The sequence below is a fragment of the Leguminivora glycinivorella genome, chromosome 9 (assembly GCF_023078275.1).
Source record: "Leguminivora glycinivorella isolate SPB_JAAS2020 chromosome 9, LegGlyc_1.1, whole genome shotgun sequence".
Classification (NCBI taxonomy): domain Eukaryota; kingdom Metazoa; phylum Arthropoda; class Insecta; order Lepidoptera; family Tortricidae; genus Leguminivora; species Leguminivora glycinivorella.
The window spans coordinates 15,135,649-15,151,227 of record NC_062979.1 but is presented as its reverse complement, the minus strand read 5'-3'; the positions used below and the strand labels follow the sequence as shown (position 1 = coordinate 15,151,227).

Genomic DNA, 15,579 nt, shown 5'->3' with positions numbered 1-15,579 from the left:
TGCAAAAATAAAAAATGGAAAAAATGTTTTATTAGGGTACCCCCCCCTACATGTAAAGTGGGAGCTGAATTTTTTTTTCATTCCAACCCTAACGTGTGATATATTGTTGGATAGGTATTTAGAAATGAATAAGGGTTTGCTAAGATAGTTTTTTGATAATATTTATATTTTCGGAAATAATCGCTCCTAAAAGAAAAAAAAGGTCGTCCCCCCCCTCTAACTTTTGAACCGTATGTTTAAAAAATATGAAAAAAATCACAAAAGTAGAACTTTATAAAGACTTTCTAGGAAAATTGTTTTGAACTTGATAGGTTCAGTAGTTTTTGAGAAAAATACGGAAAACTACGGAACCCTACACTGAGCGTGGCCCGACACGCTCTTGGCCGGTTTTTCACAAACCCTACACTCGTGTTTCTGTTAGGTAGATATGTATAATAGTTGTATTAACAAAATTTGTATCGAACTAAGTTATTGTTAACTTAGTTCGATACTTTACATTACTTACTCAGTCTGAGAACCAGTCCCAAAATACACAAACTGTCGCAATCCTACACAGACATCACACGACAACTCTATCTCCCCACAGGTCTGCAGCGGAAAACTTGGATAGCTATCTTCTGAGAGTTATATATACTCGTACGTACCTATACCTAATTATCTACATAACAAAAAACATGACTTTTTAATACTCACTCAATCAGAAAATCAGTCCAAAACAAAAGTCACAATCCACAATCACACTGCAGTTTCAATGCACTAGCTCCTCACAGGTCTGCAGCGCAAGACTTGCTGGAAACTTGTCGGAGCTCTGCCGGGAATGTTTTGATATCGCACGTGTGTCGACGTCACGTGCGTTCGCTACAGTGAGTCTGCGTGCCACGCCGCTCTGCACTTGACTGGGCCGGGCCCATCCTGGGTGGAACAGGTTAAATGGAACACCATAATGTATAGTTTGGACAATGCGATGCACATGAGTAAAGAAATAGGGATGTGGTTATTACATCACGGTCATACTCCGATATGAAACCGAAATCACCTAACCACAAAATTAAAATTTTGAAAAAACCCCCGACTGAGACATAGTCGATCGATTTTCATGAAACATGGCGAAGAACACTGCCGACTAATTCTGCTTTCAAACGAAAAAAAAAAACTAAATCTAAATCGAAATCGGTTCATTCGTTTGGGAGCTACGATGCCACAGACAGACACGTCAAACTTATAACACCCCGTTTCTGCGTCGGGGGTTAAAATCAAAACATAAGGGAGATTATATACCTAAATAATTGTATATCTATAGGCATAGATAGACTACATTTATCAACTTATCACCTAGGTTTGTATTTTTGGTTTTATCAAAAATTTCTGAGTCAAGTTCCTAGGTGTGTTTGTTATGAACTTGCTCGGTAAATAGGTATCGACATATGTATAAAGAATACCACTTACATATGAGTTCGATGAAGTTGAAGTTTTGCAATGAAATGGAAATTATATCCGATGAATTATACTTACCTACTATAGAAATTTCCATACAGAAAATAATCTCAAGAATTCCTACTTTGTCCTTACAAGGATAGAGATCGTAATTAGCTTATAACTGAGTAGTTATCTATTACGTGTTCCAACACGGTAGGTAACCGGTGTACGGACGCAGATGTGTTTGACTCATTAATATGATTGATTAGCGCACATTTTTCACAATAAACGGAAAGGATAGAATAACAAAGGATTTGGTTTTAAGTAACACAGCAGAATATTTTAGGTAACAAGGTGAGTGACGATTTAACGAATGAACTCTGCTTTGGATATTACTTTTGGTATCCAGGATCAGACATTTTAGAACTTTATATAACAGTAAAATAAGACAGTATCCCCACACTTTGTGGTAAAATCACAGATTGAACAGTTTACACAAAAATGTAGCGAGATAACACTAGACCTTACTCATTGTGTTATGTATACCGGTTAGTTAGTTTGCTAGAACTCAAAGAATCGGCATTATCAGCAACGCGCCTGTAATATCTCTAGAGTTACAGGCATCAATAGACTATATGTAGTGACTGCTTGCCATCAGGCATCCCGTATACTTGTTTGCCACCGGACCGGCCGTGTGCTATTACGCGATTTACGCGCTACAAACATAGCCGATCACATGGAGATAAATGTGCATGTGGCTGATATGGCGAAAAGCGTCTACGGACAGAGAACCCGATATCGGGTCAGCGCACTAAATGTGTTAAAAAAATCTATTATGTCAAAGACAAGGCAGACTGTCCCAAATACGACTGACATTGGTGTTAGAATAGCTAATTGTTATCAGCGGGTCATTGTTCGGTGCTGCGGGCGTGACTACTGCTTCCGCCAAGTTCATTGTCGTGTCATGCAAGTGCTTAGGGCCCTTTGCTGAACATGCTCGTGACTGCTGGAGCGTGAACGATAGGAAAATGGGACAGTTAGGGGGAAATTGCTTCTAGAGTACCTACGTAACGGGATAGCTACTTCTACATATTTGTTTAACACATTCACTATCTACCAGACAAAAAATGGCGCCCGCTTGTATGGCGAGAACCCGCCCAGAGGGTTCTGAGCAAAGTTCACGAGTGCCCACCAGGCGGGTTCTTGCTGTCAAATTGTAATTAATCGAAAGAAAGGGATGAAATATTTATCGGAGGGCGAAAGAAGAGGGTCCATCTGTGTGTAAATAAATCAAAAGTGGAAACAATACTGTAGTCTTGGAACCCACAAGCACTAGATCGCTGGCCGAGTGATCGTCCATCTGATTTTCTACTTATTAATTTCTTTCTCGAATACCCTACTTATATTTATTTCTAATCTTCTAGATTTTGTATGAAACACGTTTGCCGGTGTTTTTGTTTGAGATACAAAATTAAAATTGCGTAGTATTCACCAACTTTTACTTTAAGGTGTATTGTTCTTTTTTTCCCACGGTTGACATTTTCACTATAAAGGGGAGTGGACACAGGCCAGACTATAATAACTTTGCTAAAACTGTGAAATCAGGTCAAGAGCCTCGATACGTCGGTATCATCGGATTTTCTATCAACACTGTAGTAATTGCAAGGCCGCCACTTCCACGCTGTTATAGGCGAGCCTATCTAAATAACTATACCTACAATTATGAGTATGAAATATCTGTTGAAGAAAGTGCTTATTATCGTTATCAGATCACGAGATTGAGGTCAAATGAAGATGTAACTAGTAATTAATAGTTTGGTAATCCTTCGTTTGCTTAGTAAAAGCAAAGACATGTTTAACTCCGTATAGACAGATATAGACCCAGAGCCCAGGCCCGCCAGACCTTCCTCAAATTCTCAAGGATGAAACTTTGGGACAATGTAGAGTTCATATCGGCGGTTAATGTGTGCATATTTTCTAGTTCGGCCCATCGGCCAATTTTTTGCTATCAAGTGATGAAGGTGAAAAAATAGTTATTTGTTATACAAGGGGGCAAAGTTGTATTTTAACGCCGAGTGTGGAATTGAAAAACGAGCAAGTGAAAGGATTCTATAGTTGAACCACGAGCGAAGCGAGTGGTTCGAGAATAGAATCCTGAACTTGCGAGTTTTTTAACACACGAGAAGTAAAATACATTTGCACCAGAGTGTAACACAAAACTTTTCCCCTCACTATAGCGAGGAAACTATAACGCAAAAAATGCGTTTATCACTGCTTCCAGTAGTTCCACAGGTGGTAAATCATCTTTATTACTAGATTCACCTACTTTTATCAATTTTAAAGCAGTTAATTTGACTTTATTCAAGGTCAAATTACTTTACCCACTAGTGGATAAAATGCGTTTTTACCCGCTGGTATTAAAGGACAAAACACGTGTTTCCGAGCTAGTGAGGGGAAAAAAAGTGCTTACTTTCCTTAAATTCTCAAGGCTGATTTTTATATATGTGTTAGAGCACGTTGTTAGAAATTGGTTATCATCAATGCCAGACCGTTTCCGCCGGCCATAACTTTTACCAGACGCGACAAAGTTGGCAAAAAACGACTCTAACTTACCTCATTTTCTCAAGCCTGATTTTGATATATGATACGCAGGGACCTGTAACTAGACCGTTTGTAAGCAGCCAGACCAATCGGATGGAACCAACCATCCGCCAGACCGCCTTAAAGTTTCGATATGAGCATTAGTAGAATTGAAATATTCCGGGTCTATAAAAGCTAAAAACTTGAATTTTCTACATTAAGCTACGTGTATATTGTATACTTGACGTAATAAGCGACTTTCAAAAAATTTACTTCTAAGAAAATAAAAAAATGAAAGTTTATATGTGGTGCAAGATTAATTTTAAGCTATGAATTTTATTTACACTGCGTAAGTACATGTGTATTTTATTATAAATTTAAAGAAGAAAAGTAAATTAAACTTTTTTTTCGGTCGTCGATCAAGGTGGTTTAAAATTAGTTTTAAGATCGATCCTTTTTAATTTGTGGGCGAGGGACCTCACACTATGTATAAAGGCACTATGTGTATGTTGCATATAATGTCAAATCCCTCGCATACTACAAAAGTTATTTAAGCATTTATATAAGTTCAGTTAAAATGAGGTGGAAAGTATAAGTGTATATGTTGTGTACACACGTAAAGTATTCTAAACTTTTTATAACGGCTTACATGTATTTGAAGAATGCCAAAAATGTATTCGTGTCTGAAAATTCAGCATCTCCGACATGGGTTATAACGGGGTTGATGATGTTCGTATTGAGTACAAATGTTTAAACTTCCTAAACTTGTAATTCTAAAGTTCGTCACTTAGGTATGTTACCATGTTTTGTAGGAGAAAGGAAATTCGTTTAGTTATATACCGTTGTAACATTGATTGTTTACTTCTTTGAATTGAATATTTAATTTATAATGCACTGTACCAATTTGTTTTTTCCTTGTTTACGTTATTTATAATATAAAATGAAAATATGAAATTATTCATAGCTTAAAATTAATCTTGCACCACATATAAACTTTCATTTTTTTATTTCCTTAGAAGGAAAATTTTTGAAAGTCGCTTATTACGTCAAGTATACAATATACACGTAGCTTAATGTAGAAAATTCAAGTTTTTAGCTTTTATAGACCCGGAATATTTCAATTCTACTAATGCTCATATCGAAACTTTAAGTCGGTCTGGCGGATGGTTGGGTCCATCCGATTGATCTGGCTGCTTACAAACGGTCTGGTTACAGGTCCCTGCGTATCATATACCTACCAAAATCAGGCTTGAGAAAATGAGGTAAGTTAGAGTCGTTTTTTGCCAACTTTGTCGCGTCTGGTAAAAGTTATATTTATAATAAAATACACATGTACTTACGCAGTGTAAATAAAATTCATAGCTTAAAATTAATCTTGCACCACATATAAACTTTCATTTTTTTATTTCCTTAGAAGTAAAATTTTTGAAAGTCGCTTATTACATCAAGTATACAATATACACGTAGCTTAATGTAGAAAATTCAAGTTTTTAGCTTTTATAGACCCGGAATATTTCAATTCTACTAATGCTCATATCGAAACTTTAAGTCGGTCTGGCGGATGGTTGGGTCCATCCGATTGGTCTGGCTGCTTACAAACGGTCTAGTTATAGGTCCCTGCGTATCATATATCAAAATCAGGCTTTAGAAAATGAGGTAAGTTAGAGTCGTTTTTTGCCAACTTTGTCGCGTCTGGTAAAAGTTATGGCCGGCGGAAACGGTCTGGCATTGATGATAACCAATTTCTAACAACGTGCTCTAACATATATATAAAAATCAGCCTTGAGAATTTAAGGAAAGTAAGCACTTTTTTTTTTCACCTTCATCACTTGATAGCAAAAAATTGGCCGATGGGCCGAACTAGAAAATATGCACACATTAAACGCCGATGTGAACTCTACATTGTCCCAAAGTTTCATCCTTGAGAATTTGAGGAAGGTCTGGCGGGCCTGGGCTCTTGATCTAATAACGTCTAAGAAAAAAACGTACCTCAGTACCATACAGAAAAAGGTACGGTGGACTAGATGGCGTTACACCTTTAATTAATATTTGACATTTTAACACATATCAAGCTAAGACTACGGGCCAAAATGTCAAAACCGGGGGCCGATTTTTGAGTCTCACTGTCACTAAAATACCGGTTGAAAACGGTGAATTGCCTACTATTTTCAGTGACAATTTTCTGAATTCGAACGCCGTGAGATTCAAAAATCGGCCCCCTGAGGTTCAAAAGTTTTAAGCTTGTCTCAAGAGATGGCAGTATTACACATTTTACTTCGACAGTAACTCTCTATAATACTCGATCCTCTTTGGTAAATGTAACTTAACTTCCAAGGTTTGATGGTCTGAATGAAGATGGCATAACTCGCACTGTCCTATTTCTTTTCAATAAAAATCTGAGTGGTGTTCAGAAGGGAGGGAAATCTTGCCCCATACATCTTCTCCTTACTTAAGTTTAATCTTATTGGACTATTTCTAATAAGTTTTAGCTTTCCTTGTAGTAGAAGAAATAATTGTATTTGGCCTCTTTAGGCAAAATACAATTATTTCTTCTCTTTAGGCCAAATACAATTTATTTCTTCTACTAAACTAAACCTAAACCTTCTACTCAAAACCTTCTAAGCTAAACCTTCCCTTAAAAGTTAAAAGAATCAAATAAAACAGGGTACATACTCGTATAGATACATGTAGGTACATCTTAACGTTCTGTTGTGTCCGGAGTACATCAATTGCTTAAATTGGATTGAATTAACTTTTGTCTGCACAGCTTACATGGAACTCAATTGGAGTAAGAATAGCCGAATAACAGTTACATTATCCTGCTAGTAATTCCGAGAAGCTAATCAACCATTTGGAAATAGAGTACAGAGTTTGTAGGTGCCTTTCAGTCTTTCTCAGGGCTCAATTAGAAACTCGACTGTACCTAATTAATCATTATCGTGAGCAACTTTTGGAGGGCAACCATGTGCTACATGTAATATTATATAATATTCGTTGCTATGCTCAATACTTACTGAGCATAGCAACGAATAGGTACAATCGTGTACAGTCGACTATAAAGAGATGTATCCACATTTCCACATTATTACAATGCAATAAGGTGAAAAAGTGGATATTTTTGTAGTCGACTGTACATACGGGTATAACGCGTAAACAATGTACCTACCTACCTAGCAGCAGCGGCTGGTCCATACAAGCCGATTCCCACCAGCTTACCTAAAATTGATTACAACTAAAGTACCTAATGTTAAGGTAGGTTTCTTTTTGCTTTGGTGTTGCCTAGCAGAAATTTTCACCAGCCGCCACTGCTACCTAGTTATAACAAAAATAATGGAAATCCGTACAAGGAGTTATACGGTATAGGTTTCAAATTAGGAAAGTAGAAACTGTAGAACACTGTTTTTTTTTGATACTAGGAGAAAGAAAAGGAAAGAAAAACGTCTGTGTCCCATAGAAAAACAAATTCGGCGTTTTTATTTATTTCTTCTTTTCCATACTTTCGCCCTTAAACGGTTTCCAATAGTTTTGTTGCACCTTTGCGTTGCAGCTTCTCGTCCTTGACTTAAAATATATACATCCGGCCCTATACTTTCCTAATACACAAGCAGTTCACCTAATTTTCCAAATCGTCATGCCAATAACAATTGACGTGTGCATTAGTATGCAGCGTACGCACCGCTGTTCGGCACGAGTGGCCTGATCCCTACACTGATAGGGTGAAAGTAGATTTCACCAAAAATGAAACTGTTTTTATATAAAGTATTTGAAACTGTTCAAGAAATGTTTGTCATGGTGATAGAGGGGTTAGAACCACCAAGCGCGGGCCAAGGGTTATAGCCACGAATGCCACGATTGGCTAATAATGTATTTTTTCATTGGACCACGGCGACACGAGATTGGTCATTGTTCAAGTTCAATATAATTTGACTATAGCGTATCGATATGAATATTATAGTTGAGATAGGAGCATAAAAGTGAAAAAAAAAATACGTATAAAGTACGCAATTACTAGTACTCTTTAGTATACCTATGATATCTAGATTCAACCATTAGGTATAGTCTACACTTCTACAGTCAATAGAACACAACGCTCTATTTTTTTCAAAATAATGATGATGGCGACTCGGTACCGACCTATCTAAATCGGAGCTGCCAAACTCTCATAAATATCGGAACACCCACTCTAAGTGTGCTTTCACATTGTCCGATCTATATCGGCTGCCTTTAACGTCTCACCTACATCCGATATCGGATCGGACAATGTGAAAACGCCCTAACCTAACGTCTTGACTTTGACAGCTCCGATATTTTTGATGGCGACTAAAAACTACGTACCTATGTAGTTAGGTATAGTCGAGTTCATAAATATGTGTACATTTCTTCACCTTAACTCGTTGCAACAGGGTGAAAAAATGAACACATATTTATGGACTCGACTGTACTTCTAAAGGGAATCACGTTGGAATGCATGATAAAACTACATTGAACTATATACAAATTTATTTATATAATTGACTAAAATATTCCAAATAAATACTTATTCTAATACAATAATTTATGACTTGTTTAATGAAATGGCATCCTAATATTAACTCTTACCTACTGGATGCTCACGAGTTGTGCCTGGAAAACAATAAAATACTCGTTAGAAACATTGCATCAAACGTATTACTCATAAAACCATAATAGTTTGCATAAATCTCAGTTATAATAACATATACATACATATAAACGTGTGACACATTCCTTTGACATTGAAGCTAGGAACATACTACGCGGACGTCCGTCGTCGAGCGACCGCGGACGGGGATCTAGACAATGAATATACACTTAAGCTAGGAACACACTACGCGGACGTCCGTCGTGAATCGACCGCGGACGGGAATCTGGACAATGACATTACACATAACCGTGCAGACTATCGGTCGACGGACGCGGACGTGGCCTTGAGCGCACGGACGTCCGATCGAAATCTGGCTCTCTGGATGTTTTGTTCCGTGCACACTGATAGGTCGCGGTCGCGGTCATTTACGACGGACGTTCGCGTAGTATGTTCCTAGCTTTAGGGTACGTAGCCAATATCGTTATCGTAGCTAGCTATCTCTATCGCTCTTCCTTATTGGCGCGACAGAGCTAGACTGCGTTTCGATCGGCGTCTAGCGTCAACGATTGTCATTTCGGCTAGACCGGCTGGGCACAGCTCAATTGAAACTGTACATATGTAGAAATGTATGACTTTTTCTGTTTTTTTTTTTATTATGAATGGGTTTACTCTCGACCACAGACTAGCCAAAGGCAAAGACGTGGCCTACGATGGAGTGAGCTCGCCCAGAAGATGCCTGTTCACCCTTGATTTGAAGGTCGCCGGGTTATATGAGCTCGGAAATATAGCCGCCGGCAAGGAATTCCACTGCTTGGCAGTGCGCATAAGAAAAGAAGAAGCAAAGCGCTTCGTGCGAATTCGCGGAATATTTCATGTTTTCATTTTTTTCACTCTCAATTTAACATATATGCAATGATGTGTATTTCTGACTTAATATTCCGACGGGTGACAAGCAAAAGTCACTCGTTCATAACAAATGTTTTGTTTTAGGTTTTCCCTCCACATCCTTCATCAAAAAATATATACAAAAAAAAACCGAACATTCTCCTCACGTGTGAAAGTCAACACTACGGTAACACCAAGCCAACACTGACATTGGCAAATTCACCCTGTGCAATTGGCAGGGAGTAAAAGCCAAAGCAGGAAAAAAAAAAGTCACTAAGTACTTATCACAAAATTGGAGCCATAGTGAACCGAAGTAGTATCACATAAAGATTGATTTTTGCTTGCCACTCGATGACTTGTTAACTACTCGTAGATAGAATATACCTTGTGGAGCCGGTACGGCACGTGTTTCGCAGACTCCTTTCGACCATTTACATACAAAAGAAAAATGTACTAAACTGACCTGGAATAGTGTCTGAATTTTGTCTTTAGACCATATGATCACAGTATAATAAAGAGTACTATCGTACAATATGGCCACTCCTGCTCCCCGCTGAAAGTGCCACCTACCCCCTCTCGGTTACCTCACAGTTACCGCCAGTCAAAAACGCGAACTGTCGACCTGTCATATCTCACTCATGCAAGCATGGTACGCGTTTAGACACGAGCTTAGAATGTGTGCTAGGAACGCGCCTCTTTCATATATTTGATCGCCAGTGTCGGAGGTGTGATATGATGGTAGACTAACTACCGTAAGGTTGGAACTCGTACATATATCGTCCACCACCTTTCCGATCCGATATATAAGGTGTTAAGTTAACAAATTAGTCACGGATGATTTAAGGGACGTTTAACATTTAACCTGACAAGACGTTTATCACTAGCTGTCATGTCACACATGTCAATAATTGTATGTATTAAATGTAATTATGGTTCAGCGGAAAAACTGGGCAACTTTACAGTTAAAGGATACTAAAACCTGTCCAATGAGTTTTCATTAAATGATTACACTAACAGGGAGTTTTAACGTAGCCAATTTTCCTAGTTTTCTCCAAAAAAACATAACATAAGCTTGATGTTTCATACATAAATATATATATATACTCCAGGAACGGAGTATTATCAGCCATAAAAATATTCGTGTCTAATTTGTTAACACCTTGTATACACAGTCGGGTTCCTGACAACTGTACACAGATTTTTCTCTAACAGCTGCAGCTGTACATTCAATAATGTGCGTTACTCTCCTAACCTAAGATTAGAACTCGTATACATCGACCACCCTCCGGTGTTGGCATACAACGCAATCCAGCTGTTGCTGACCGTACACAGATTACTGATGTGCCGACGGAAAGTTTCCAAAATTCTGAAATTTTTACATAGGAAAACTTCGGAAACTTTCCATACTTTGTATGGACAATTGTATGGATGGAAACTTTCCATTTCATAAATTTAAATTCCCTTTATTTTTCGTGAAAGTTTCGTGAATTTTTCAAGAAATTTAAGATTTTTTTGGAAAGTTTCCGCAACTTGCACATCACTAACACAGATACATCTGACCTTTACATCTATAACATTAATAACATGCTTCACTCACCTGACATAAGGCTGGAACTCGGACCGCCGTCGGGTTCCTCCCGACCGTACACCGATATCACTCTAATAGTTGTACTACCAATAACATGTGTTAATCACCTGACATAAGGCTGGAACTCGTATATATCGTCCACCACCCTCCGTAACCGGCATACAACACCGCAGTCGGGTTCCTGCCGACCGTACACCGAGATCGCGCGCTCCAACAGCTGCTGCGCTGACGTCAGTTGCACAACTACACATAAAACAATCGATTAGACTGATCGATCGTTAAACACACTGATAGATCATTATAGACATCTTAATATGCGTAGAAGGCCCTTTTGATAATTCTAGAAATTGGGTTAACAAGTTCATTGGGGAAGACGAACTCGAAAGACTCCAAGAAAAATATGGTATGTATATATAATAACACTTATTTACAAAGAGAAGGTGTCTGGGCGAGCTCACTCCATCGTAGGCCACGTCTTTGCCTTTGACTAGTCTGTGGCCAAGAATAAGCCCATCCATACTAATATTATAATTGAGAAAGTGTGTGTGTGTCTGTTTGTTTGTCCGTCTTTCACGGAAAACGGAGCGATGAATTGACGTGATTTTTAAATGGAGATAGTTGAAGAGATGGAGAGTGACATTGGCTACTTTTTGTCTCTTTCTAACGTGAGCGAAGCCGAGAGAAAAAGCTAGTTTATCATAATTATGATAAAAAAACCGGCCAAGAGCGTGTCGGGCCACGCTCAGTGTAGGGTTCCGTATTTTTCTCAAAAACTACTGAACCTATCAAGTTCAAAACAATTTTCCTAGAAAGTCTTTATAAAGTTCTACTTTTGTGATTTTTTCCATATTTTTTAAACATATGGTTCAAAAGTTAGAGGGGGGGACGCACTTTTTTTTTCCTTTAGGAGCGATTATTTCCGAAAATATTAATATTACCAAAAAACGATCTTAGTAAACCCTTATTCATTTTTAAATACCTATCCAACAATATATCACACGTCGGGGTTGGAATGAAAAAAAATATCAGCCCCCACTTTACATGTAGGGGGGGCACCCTAATAATACATTTTTTTCCATTTTTTATTTGTGCACTTTGTTGGCGTGATTGATATACATATTGATACCAAATTTCAGCTTTATAGTGCTAACGGTTACTGAGATTATCCGCGGACGGACGGACGGACGGACGGACGGACAGACAGACATGGCGAAACTATAAGATAGTTTACTACGGAACCCTAAAAAGAACACGTTTCTAAAACACAATGACATCACTGAACTTATAGATATTAAATTGAGGTGGTTAGTGACTTTGGATCGTTCAAATCGTCTATGTCAAACAACTGGCCTAGATAGATTTTAGACCTGGGAATCGATTTTTGAATTTCGAACGCACGAATTCGCCGTTCGGAAGTCTGTGGAAAACGACGTAATGCTATTTTTGAAGAAGGACGACTAGTAATTTTAAAACTAGTGGTAATGACCACTCGGTTTAGAATCTGTTAATAGAATTTAAATCGCTAGTAGTGGAGATATTATTGCACGAATTTCAGGAAATCGAATGGCCGAGATTCAAAAATCTGCCCCCTGATCAGAGCTGCATGCATCCTGAAGTATTTATTGCAAATAAATAAAAATCATAAGATCATAAGCATAACTCTCAGTAGTATCAGTAGATATATCTCCAAGTTACCTAGAAAATACAGACAACCTATTCAATGCTCGTTAGGCACTGGTCCCATCGCGAGCTAGTAAGCTATGAGCTATCGGCTACAAAAACGAACAAAAGATAAGCACTCCCATGCAAATAAAAGAGACACGGCGATTTTGATAGCTCACCGCTGGGCGAGTAACTATAAACATCGCCGTGTCTCTTTTATTTACACGGGAGTGATTATCTTTTGTTCGTTTTTATAGCCGATAGCTCATAGCTTACTAGCTCGTGGTGGGACCAGTGCCTTAAGTTAAAAAAAAATTCAGTACCTATTAATGTGGTGGAAATTTAGAGAAAATTAAATAAAATCAATTTTTTCAGCAACCGCAAGCGAGCCAATAATGATCTTATAAATAATATAGTTAGGGTCACTTGCACCAACAACAATGGAGCGTTAACCCGAGGGTTAACTCACCATTTTATATGGAATTTGACAGAAGACAGCCTACTAACCCTGAGTTAAGTGGTTGGTGCAAGTGGTCCTTAGGAAGGTAGCATTCTTGCCCTGACTTAGAGACTTTCGGTAGTTTTAGAAATTTAGATTTTGAACCAATCTTTAATTTAAAAAAAAGAGATCAAAGAAATAAAACTATGGAAACGGATTATATCGCGTGTAATGAATTTACAATTCATCCCGACGATTCGAACACTTTACAGCATTCGTGGTCAAAGTGGTGGTCCGTGGGGTGGTGGTGATATAATCCGTTTCCATAGTTTTATTTCATGAGTAACTATCGCGGTAACCGAAGACAATATAAAGAGTTCAAAGCTCAAATTGTATTTGCTACCTGCTCAATTGCTCATGTCTGTTTTTCGAATGGGTGATCGACTCTATAACGCTAATAAAGGAAGTTCACTCATTAGTTACTAAACATTAATAGGTACATATAATTAAACTTACAGTTGCTATTTCCAAAGCTCCTTTCGTCCTCGTCGTTGTGGCCACCACCACCGTCTTTCTTGAACGAGATCAGCTTAGGAATCACGAGCAGCATGCACACTACGGCGATCATCGTCACAATCTTCTTGAAGATCAGCAGCTTGAGCAACAGTTTCGCGATCGTCAAGATATCCAGCTTCAAGTGCAACTTGTCGAGGAATCCCAGGGCGGGCGCCGTGAAAGGCATGCCCGGCCATGAAGGCTGCGGAGGGGGTCCGTACACGGGTTTAGGGGGACCATACACGGGCGCGGGCGGTCCGTACGACTGCGCAGGGGGTCCATAGCTCTGCGCTGGTGGCCCGTAACTGTTTGCCGGCGGACCATACTTCTGCGGCGGCGGTCCGTAGTTGTTCGCTGGGGCGTTATACGTGATCTCCGACTCGAACTTCACTGGGTTTGACGGTAGATAGTTGTTCGAAGGAGGTCCTGAAAAGCCTGATGAGCTTGAAGAGCTAAAACTGTTATCAGTATATGATGGAGAATAATCGTAACCGGAAAAACTGTCATCACGATTGGAAATCTTCTTCTCTCCATCCTTAGCAGTCACTATAATGACTCCTTTTTTAGCCTTTTCAGCTTCGATACGGGACTTGGAGTAAGCATCCAGATATGTATCAGTTTTAATGGACTTAGTTCCATTTCCGGCCGGGCCGACAATCGCAGAAACATACGCGCAAAGTGACAATACTGCTACGCAGCGCGCGGACAATTCCATTCTGAGGGTTTAAATGTCTGAGTATCCTTCCGAAAGACGTTGCCTCCATCGATCGCCGGTGACGAATGACGATGAGCGCTGCCGCCCATTCCGTTTTCACTTTTGACTTACCGTAAAAGAAGTTAAATATGATAATGGAACACAATTAAATTCCTCATGTGACCTGTGTTCCGCATCGCTCATGGTAAGTAGGCGCGGCGCGTGGCATGCATGCTGATTCCATTAGAGATGGACCCCTAACCTTGTTGGATGAGCCCGAACCTTACAAGTAATAATAGCCCGTCATATGTGCGTGAAAGTTCTATTAGTGGTTTAAATAGTTCAATTTGGACAGATTTGAATCAGAAAGTGAAAATATTAAGTACTGAAACGTGCTATTTTGATGGTACCTACCGCATAGGTAGTTATGTCTATTCATTCGATTCAGGCCAGGTTTCGTGAATCAACCTGTAAAGCGGTAATATACGGAGATACCTATCTTAATCTAATGAAATATTGGCAAAAATCCAATCCTTTCTATCAAGATCTTCATCGCGACCTTCAAAACAACGAGTGCAGAGCAAAACTGGGTCATAAATATAAGTTCAGGCACCTAGAAGTATCTTGTTCAACGAAGTGCGTAATTATATCTAAATTGACCTGATTCCCAGAGCTAGTGTCATTTATTTTTACGCGCACATTATTATAAATAGCTGTGTAAGTAATCGACCATTTAATTTTGTGACATCATGAAACTATGTTCTAATTACTTGTACCTATCTATTTAGTAAGGAGATATCGGTAACGTCTTGTCAAATAAGTAGTACTTCCTCGAGCTAATTGGGTTTGTGACAGACGTACGAACGTACAGACAGTCGCTTCATAAGGGTTCCATTTCTGTCTGTTTTGGTACAGAACCCTAAAAACTGTTCATAGAGAGACCATTCCATTTAGTTAACTGCACCATGTATACCTAACAAAAACGATGTATTATTGTCAGTTATAAATATCTTGCGTGCAGATTCATAAGTGCAAAATTGGCACCCCTCCAATACCCATATCAATTCTTCGCTACATTGTTTGGCGTAGGCGGGTAAAGAAAGGACGGTTACTTACATCAAATGTATTTAAATGGACGCCGATTTCTACTGATCGCC

The 15,579-nt window shown here is 38.8% G+C and overlaps 1 protein-coding gene across 1 annotated transcript; it reads right to left on the bottom strand.

Annotated features, from left to right (window-relative positions):
- Positions 1-8,481: 8,481 nt before the first annotated feature.
- On the bottom strand, positions 8,482-14,625 carry LOC125229723. Its single transcript, XM_048134647.1, has 3 exons — positions 13,690-14,625; positions 11,180-11,315; positions 8,482-8,619 (listed from the first exon to the last, which is right to left on the bottom strand). Exons 1-3 carry the CDS (start codon positions 14,441-14,443, stop codon positions 8,607-8,609), a joined length of 903 nt encoding a protein of 300 aa, XP_047990604.1. The 5' UTR covers positions 14,444-14,625; the 3' UTR covers positions 8,482-8,606.
- Between the last annotated feature and the right edge of the window lie 954 nt (positions 14,626-15,579).